This window comes from Leiobunum rupestre, chromosome 2 (genome assembly GCF_980474605.1).
Source record: "Leiobunum rupestre chromosome 2, qqLeiRupe1.1.hap1, whole genome shotgun sequence".
NCBI lineage: Eukaryota > Metazoa > Arthropoda > Arachnida > Opiliones > Sclerosomatidae > Leiobunum > Leiobunum rupestre.
Genome location: NC_143385.1, coordinates 46267187 through 46275959, shown reverse-complemented (window position 1 = coordinate 46275959; position 8773 = coordinate 46267187). Strand labels below are relative to the sequence as shown.

At 34.6% G+C, this 8773-nt stretch overlaps 1 protein-coding gene and 1 long non-coding RNA gene across 2 annotated transcripts; one reads left to right on the top strand and one right to left on the bottom strand.

Moving 5' to 3' along the window:
- The first annotated feature begins 780 nt into the window (after positions 1–780).
- LOC149957629 (SEC14-like protein 2) lies at positions 781–4522 on the top strand. The gene is made up of 11 exons (XM_090165655.1): positions 781–972; positions 1424–1493; positions 2000–2043; positions 2109–2171; positions 2751–2939; positions 3026–3104; positions 3171–3251; positions 3469–3555; positions 3614–3723; positions 3920–4232; positions 4308–4522. The coding sequence occupies exons 1-11, from the start codon at positions 856–858 to the stop codon at positions 4409–4411; spliced, it is 1257 nt and encodes a 418-aa protein (XP_090021781.1). The 5' UTR covers positions 781–855; the 3' UTR covers positions 4412–4522.
- A 3530-nt stretch (positions 4523–8052) lies between these two features.
- Positions 8053–8391, bottom strand: LOC149957628 (uncharacterized). The gene is made up of 2 exons (XR_016478251.1): positions 8232–8391; positions 8053–8171 (listed from the first exon to the last, which is right to left on the bottom strand). It is a non-coding gene; the product is annotated as an uncharacterized LOC149957628 (long non-coding RNA).
- Positions 8392–8773: the final 382 nt, after the last annotated feature.

Genomic DNA, 8773 nt, shown 5'->3' with positions numbered 1-8773 from the left:
AGCTGAAGTTGAAAGCGTAAGGTAGAAGACAAATTTAGAAATCAGTGGTTCACAAACCCGCCGGGCGTCGAAAGGGGAGAGAAAACTTCTCAAGACGAGAGGGAAATCGGGAGTCAACCCGTATCTACTTCAATTTGATATTTCGACCTTCGGCTGAAAATAACGTGCCTGTTTTGGCCAATAGAAAAGCGGTTATGACGTCGTTTCGGTCATGTGATACACAAACACCGGTTTTCTCGAGAGAGAGTGGAGTCCGACGCCCGATGGAACGAAAGACTTTGTTTACCTCGTGGTTTCGGTGCGCTAGTGCGAAAGCGGAATGCTCTTCCCCTTTTACTTAAGAATTCTCCTCAACAAAACGTCTTTGTCAACGCGGCTTAACTCTTTACATTACTTTCATTGGTGTAAAATACTTTTTAATAACAGGTGGCCTCCTTTGGTATTTATTCAGCCTACCTATAACGCCGTTACCGAGTTTATCCTCTTTATCGTCTCTTAGAAAAAAAGGATACGTTATTATGAACGTAATACAACGGTACAGTAGTGAAATCGCAAATTTCCACAATGATAAAAAAATGCCCGTGCATTGACAACCTCTTTTGGATATAAGGGCCATCCATGTACGCGTTAGTGTTATAAATAAAAGTAACTATACTGGCGATAAATTGTTTTGATGAATAAAAGAAATCAGCTAATTCAATGGAGAGATATTTCCAAGGTTGCTGTCAGATAAATCGCTTATCATCTGTTCGAGAAGCAGTTCATTTTAGGGACTGATTGACTTCGCATCGTATTTTATTTAGCGGACGACCCAGAGCTATTCACATATTGATTAAAGTTAAAAATTGGGAGAACATGGATATGATCGAAGATTCCGATACCTGGAATGCCGAAACTTCGACTTCTGTGCTCGAAATGCAACAGAAACTAATGGATGGATTGAAACAAAAACATAAAGATAAAATCGAGCAGGTGAGATATGTAGTAGAATTATTATCGTACAAAAATAGGGATAGTCCTTTTATGTTAAGAGCATAGACTCGTTAGATAAATTCTTACCGTAAAAATATGTCATTATTTTTTTAATACAGTTGACAAATATATAATTTGAAAAACTAAGCTTTAATTTTTCGACGGATTTCATTTGATTAAGTATATACCGAAAACCATTTGAAGTTAAACTTTTTAGTAGTTTAAAATTAATGCTTTAATTAATTTTAATTAATTTAATTTTAATTTAAAACATATAAGTAAGTCGAAACTATATTGTTTTCATTATTTTCAACATTGTGTATAATAAATACTGTTGTTCTTTAAAATTTAAAATAGTTAATTTATGCAATCGCGTATAAGCGGATATAACTGTTATATTTAAGCAGTTAAACTGTTACTTTGAATAATTTCTGCTTGATTTTGGTTTCAGTTACGAGTTGCACTACAAGACGTCATTGGACCTCGCCACAATGATTTCTTTCTCTACAAATGGCTCAAAGGTAAATTTCATATTTTTTTACCAACGTACTTGGGTAAAAATTGCCCAAGATAGAACAGTGAAGCGAAAAGAAAATAAACAGAAAAGAGCATTAAAACGTGAATTGGAAACAGAAACGCCAGAAAAATTAGACTCGAAGAGAAAGAAGTTATCTAAATCTTTACATAAATAGTGTACAAATATTATTTTGGATAGATATCTTTATATAAAAGTTGTATTATTAAATTCAATATGGTTCCTCATTTATTTAGGCATCATTAATTGCTATGAATTTAGGAAACCTTAAAATATATTGAAATAAGTAACATTTTCCCAATGTCATACTTAGCGGTATTCTGTTACTTGTGATATTGGTGTTATTGGCAAAAAAAGAAGCTTAATGCTCCATAATTATAAGACGGGTGCCAACTAAACCTTTTTTAATTTAATGTGAAACCTTGTCTAACTTTTGCTGTTCTCGAATTTATTTGATTATCACGAAGGGGCTATTATTTATTCTCACAATAGGGAGAAAATTTAATTTAACGGAAACAGAGAAAATGATCAGAGCGGTAAGAAAACCAATATCGAAAAATTAAAGTAAAAATAAAATAAGGAAATACGTTTTATCATATAGAATCTGCAATGGAGGGAACAAATGCAAATGGACCGTATCAATGAAGTATTCCAGCCGTCAGAAGTAAATATTACACATATTGAGCAAAGGCAACGGCGCTGTAGAAATAGACATCGTTTCAGTTGCGCAAAAATTAACGTAGTTGCAATTTCATAAAAATAGGCGTAGTTCCAATTGCATAGAAATAGACCTAATTCCAATTTCATAGAAAAAGAGGTAAGTAAATTTGCAAATGATAACGAATTGAGAAAGTGAACCTTATCTTCAAATAACGTTATTTATTATCAAATCTTGGTGTGCAAATTTTATTTATATAACAACTTTTGCTGTGGAACTTAGTTTTAGGGGTGCAGAAGAAAGTGAGGGGTTTTCGTAAGATTAAACACGTCCTGTAAGTGTGAATACTGAATACTTAAAACTTTTTCATAGTAAAAATTAGGTTCGACAATATTGGTAGGTGTGAAAACGAAGTAGGTATGAATAAGATATGGACTTTTCCTACTCTATACAGATTTCTATTCACATTTGTAACTAAGTTCTACAGGAATTGTGCTAATCCCAAGTTCAATGCCTTACTTGGGTATCAACCAGTAAAGTAAAGCCTACTTCAAACAATTAAACTTTTATTAAAAACTTTAACAGGTTCTAAGAAAGTATTTACCATTCGGCCACAGTGGTCAGGACAAAGAAGGACACCCACTCTTTATTTTAACAATGGGCAGATTGGACAACAAGGGCATAGTGTATGCGGCTAAAATATCCGATATTATCAAATATTACGTATGCGTTTTCGAATACATGGAAAGGCAATTTAACATTCAATCTAAAAAGGTATGTAATGAACCCACAAAAATCAACAAAATTGAGATACAAAGATTTCATAAGAAGTTTTCGAATACATTTTTGTTGCGCAACAGCTTGGGAAAGTAATACACACGTACACGGTAATTGCTGATTTTGAAGGTTTCAAGATTCAAGACTACCTCTGGAAACCATGTAAAAAACATTTTCAGTCATAATTTATTGTCAGAACCTTGAATTTTTAATATAATTCTTTGATAGCATTTGAAATTACTACGTCCATTTTGAAACATTTTGATGCCAACTATCCTGATTGCCTTCATAAAGTTTTCTTTGTAAATGGTAAAGTTCTTCGATGAGATTTACTTTGCGTGTCATTTGCATGTTATACTTGCTAATTTGAGAACCTTAGATTTTTAGTCACACGACTGTGTTCATAAAATGCAGAGACTTTCTAGGCAATTTAGGGCATCCCACGGAGCTAATAAGAGCTTCCGTTCAAGACAGCTCTGGAACCTCAATATTTCATTTTCAAATAGACACTTTGGATTTCTTTCAGCGCCAAAGGTGTTTTCAATCTTCTGGACTATGATCAAACCATTTTTTAGCGAAGCAAATCGAAACAAAATTAAAATATACGGAAAAGGTTGTTACGAAAGCTGGTGACTTCGAAATGTGTCACAAACCAATCTTCTTTTACTTAGGATCTTGGAAAGAGACGGTGTTAGAGACCATAGACGCTGATCAACTTCCTGAGCACTGGGGTGGCACAAAAGTTGACGAAGTTGACGGAAACCCTTATTGCTCATCTAAGGTACTAATATTTTTGTTAATAAAATTGCTCCGAATTGTAAATATTTACAACTTTAGCCCGAAACATTACTTTGTGGATTTTTTTATACTTCGTATTTGAAAAATATCAGACAAAAATTAATTGAATTTCTAATTAGCAATTTTGAAAGATGAAAATATTACTTGAATTACTTTGGCATTATTAATATATTTTTTAGATTGTAATGGGAGGACCGATTCCGAAATCGTACTATTTAGGATTTTATCGACAGGAATCTCTGGAAAATCTTACAGTTGAAACGATTATTCTCGAACCGAAAAAATCATTATCTTTGACATTTGAAGTGGATATACCAAGGTCAACTATGAACTGGACCTTTGGCACTGACGAGCACGATATAGCATTTGGAGTCAACTACAAACTAAAAAACGACGATAAGGAACCGGAAACGGAAATAATTCCTCTTGAAAGACGAGAATGTCAGTTCGTTCCGGAAGAAGGAAATTTACTCTGCGATCGCGCGGGAACATGTGAGTAATACTTTAATCTTTCGATTGGTATCTCAGCCATCTTATGGTCAAAATTGGCAACCAATTTTTTTCCAGATGTGGTCGTATTCGACAATAGTTACAGTTGGTACAAAAGCAAAAAAGTGTATTACGATATCCAAATTACTCCACCTACGGAGGAACAGGATATAGAAAAATAAAATACTCAATTGGTATTAACGCTTAAAGTGGTAATGTTAGAAATTCGTGTTGCTGCGATCGTCATACGCTTTATATTTAAAGATTGTTGAACTCTATAAATCTATATATTATTAAAGGTAATGATTGGTTTTATTAACTTCAATTTCATTATAACAATTTCTCGTTATGTCCGCTCACTAAGCTTAGCTTGTTTCGGGCGGATAGGTAAGTATATATTCATATATAGTTAACATAATATATATATACATATATGTAGTTTTTTTATTATTAACACAACAAATTTAATAGTTGGGTAAATCCATGTCAAATCACCCGATTTCAAGAAAAGTCCCCACGGCACCATTTTCGATTTCGTTTAAACTTTAACCACTTATATTATAGACATTTTGAGCAGGAAAGCCAAATTTTATCTCTGAAATCGAAGTATTTTTGAAGATACGATTTTTTTAAATAACCTTGCAAGTAGTCGGGTGTTTTGACCAAAACAATTTTGTCATTTTTGAGCATTGATATCTAAAGATCGGTTAATATCACGTATTTGTAATTTTTTTAAACGATTTTACTGGTGCTAAAGATCACTACTTAATCATTACGAGGTTCGAAAATGTGTCGTTAATTTTATAAAAATCGGCGAATGTGCCATAAAAAATCGCATTACAGGTAAACAGACCAACTTCGTCGGTCTTTAAGACATCGAAAGAAATTTTTTTAAATTCATTAATCGACCTATATAGGATGAACTTTAGCCGGGAAATACAAAAAAGTAACCAGAATTACTCGCGGACTATACTTTTGGAGTTATAGGGGTTCAAATTTAACGTTTATCTCAAAATCGGGAAATCATGGTAGTGAATAGTCGCGTTTTTGGCCATGTTGGACACTGAAACACAAAGTAATGTTGATACCATCTGAAAGAACAGAATTAATTATATAACATATGAAATTTTCATCTTGTGTTTCCAAGTCGTTCAAGGTCAAACGATAAGGGCAAAACGAACCCGATTTTTAAACCTTAAAACTGAGCACTCCACGACAAATCAACCAGGCCCATACCACTCAAATCACCGAATTTGATTAAATTTTCTGGGCAGGTGAAGTTATGGGTAAAACTCACCCCTGTACAGCAAAAGTGCTGAAAAAAGTTTATTTGGAAGTAATAGGATAAAATAATTGTTTTGCGATTTTCCGAAAATCCGTTGCACCCAAAGAATAAAATAGCTATAACATCGGCAGTGGCGTAGCGAGGGTTTGTTGTGCACTGGGAAAATCTCTTGAATGGCGCCCTTTTTGTTTTAAAAATACCTAGATCAAAAGGTCGCCAAACAGTTTCTGGCGCCCCTTAATGAGTGTCGCCCGGGATGGAGGCCCACCGGCCCTCCCCTGAACTTCAGTTCTTAAAGAGATAAGAAGGGTATTAGGGTAGTATGTGTCCACCTCTGAAATAAATAACAAGTTTTCCACATCGGCGTATTCGGGTGGACAAACCCATACACCCTTAGTAGACACAGGTAGGCAAACTAATACAAAAGCTATTGAGGCCATGTGATTTCCTATCGTTTGATATATAAATTGCCATCCTAAGTTAAAGAGTGGATGCCGCCCACCCTCAGGATACGCAGGTGGGCAAATCAGTACAAAGCTGTTTAGGCCATGTGATTTCCTATCGTTTGATATATAATTTACCATCGTATCAGGGGCGAATTAACCATTGGGCAGAGTAGGCACGTGCCTAGGGCGGAATTATTCTAGTGGCGCAAAAACTCTGATAATGCCCCATGGTCCAAGTACTTGGCTTGCCCCTACTTAGTTGACCAGCCCGTTAGACAATGCCCAGGGGCGAAAAATGTTTCTGTGCCTAAAAGCAGATATTTAATATGGATTATTAACAACTGCATAAATCATATTATTTCAAGAATGTATTTATTAACTAAGAATATGGAAAGACGGAGATTCTGTCCCCATGGTCGCATACTTTGCAGCTAAGTTCGACTGCTTTGGATTTTTTGGTTTCACTCTTGCACGTAGACGATTCCAATCTTTTACTTTTATTGTACTATCGAATGAGACCAACTTTTTTCCGGTCACTCTCAATTTAAGGGGGTTGTTGGAGGGGGCGGAAATTAACGGCAAATCTGCGTGCGTGTCAAAGAGTTCTATCGAATGAGACCAACTTGTTTTTTCGGTCACTCTCCCCTTAAGGGGGTTGGTCGGAGGGGACGGAAATTAACGGCACTGCGTGCGCGTCAAAGAGTTCTATCGAATGAGACCAACTTGTTTTTTACGGTCACTCCCTTTAAAGGGGTTGGTCGTAGGGGGTGGAAATTAACGGCACTGCGCGTTCTATCGTTTGATGTAAAAAGTACCATCCTAAGTTAAAGAGTTGTCGGCGAAGAGTGCGTATTGTTATTAAAGGCGGGGGGGGGGGGTAGAAATTGTGCACCCTGTTTACCTGACAGACCTGAAACTGGCCATCGGTAAAGGTTGTGTAGCCCCACAACGTAATGTAAACTTCCCGCCACGCCCGTGTCACCCTTCGGGAAATGCACTGGGTTGGGGGGGAGGCGAAGTTTGAGGTTCACTTGACCTTAAACGCCGTAAATATACGTAAAATAACGCCGAAAAAGGAACAACAATTGCGATAACTTAACTAGCCAAACACCACGAACAAATTGCTTGGAGTGGGGATACGGTAATTTGTTTCTAACTTCCTTAAACGTTAATTCCCCAAGAAAATGTTTTAACAGATAATGTATTATGTTGAAATAAGTCGATAGAGGCCAAACATTAATTTACCTAAATTTAGCTATTTTGGGGATCCAAGTTTCAAATTTCCAAATATTTAAACCTTTTATTTTTTAAATTTTAATATGGTGTGTTAAGGATTTCATTACCTATAAAATAAGTCATCGATCACATTTTTATCTCTCTTAGAACTGAAGTTATAGCTATTAATTCTTTGGGTGCAACGGATTTTCGGAAAATCGCAAAACAATTATTTTATTATACACTCTTAAAATAAAGAATTCAATGTTTTGCCACTGTGACAGCATGCATATTCATATAGTTTTGAATGCTAAATCTTTCGTGCAATATTGAAAACTGAACGAAAATTCAAACTTTTTTGAAAATATTTTTTTTCAAATAAGCTTGCTTTTTAATTAATTTTAATAAATTTTTCCTTTACTGTAGCTAGCTAATTCATTCTAAGAAGCCTAATTTTTCATTAAATTTTACATATTTATTTTAGAAGCAAGTCCGCTATTACTTTTAAAACTGAATGCTTTCTCATTCTATTTTGGTGGATTTTCTATTCAGATTTGTCATACAATTTTGCCTGCATTTCTATCCTTTTTAGTTGTTTATATTAATCAGATTAGTTTGCCTATAAATTCATTTTAGCTAACTTTCTTTTATAAATTATTTTGCTTGGCTTCTACATTCAAATATCAAAGCAACTGTTTAATGTTTTACATTTTTATCAAAATACAACTTAAAGAAAACAACTATTAAGCTTTGAATTGAGTTTCAATTCTGATTATTTGATTTTCTGGAGAAATTTTATATACAATTTTTTTACAAAATTCCATGGTTTTCTTCAGTTACTTTGGGTACTGAATTTGGAAGGTATAATAGCCAGCGAATAATGTTGTTACGGCAGACTCAATAGAAGTAACTTGAAAAGTTACCCTTTCAATCACAACATCTAGTAAAATAATCTTCATCATAAGAGTGAATTAATGGCGTCAAATCCTCTGGACCCTATAAATGAGAAAAAAATTTAAATATGGTAAAATTGCAATAATTTTTCAATTGTCTTACCGGCAATTCAACTTTAATCCACTTATCCCAATTTTCTCCAAAGGCAAATGGCAAAAATAAAATACAGGCACGAACCTCAAATTCTATAAAACACATTATATAACTTCTCAATACACTTTTTTAAGCACTTTTGCTGTGCAGGTGTTAGTTTTACCCATAACTAAACCTGCCCAGAAAAGTTAATCAAATTCGGTGACTTGAGTGGTATGGGCCTGGTTGATTTGACGCGGAGTGCTCACTTTTAAGCTTTAAAAATCGGGTTCGTTTTGACCTTAACGTTCGACCTTGAACGACTTGGAAACACAAGATGAAAATTTCATATTTTATATAATGAGTTCTGTACTTTCAGATGGTATCAACATTATTTTGTGTTTCAGTGTCCAACATTGCCAAAAACGCGACTATTCACTGCCATGATTTCCCGATTTTGAAAAAAACGTTAAATTTGAACCCCTATAACTCCAAAAGTTAAGTTCAGCGAGTAATTCTGGTTCCATTTTTGTATTTCCCGGCTTAATTTAATCCTATAAAGGTCCCTTAAT

Excerpts from the sequence above, each read along its gene's own strand:
- LOC149957629 (XM_090165655.1), top strand. The coding sequence starts at position 856 with ATGGATATGATCGAAGATTCCGATACCTGGAATGCCGAAACTTCGACT. Across the intron at positions 3,252-3,468 it reads TAAAGTTTTCTTTGTAAATG|CGCCAAAGGTGTTTTCAATC; the intron begins GTAAAGTTCTTC and ends GATTTCTTTCAG. Across the intron at positions 3,724-3,919 it reads ACCCTTATTGCTCATCTAAG|ATTGTAATGGGAGGACCGAT; the intron begins GTACTAATATTT and ends TATATTTTTTAG.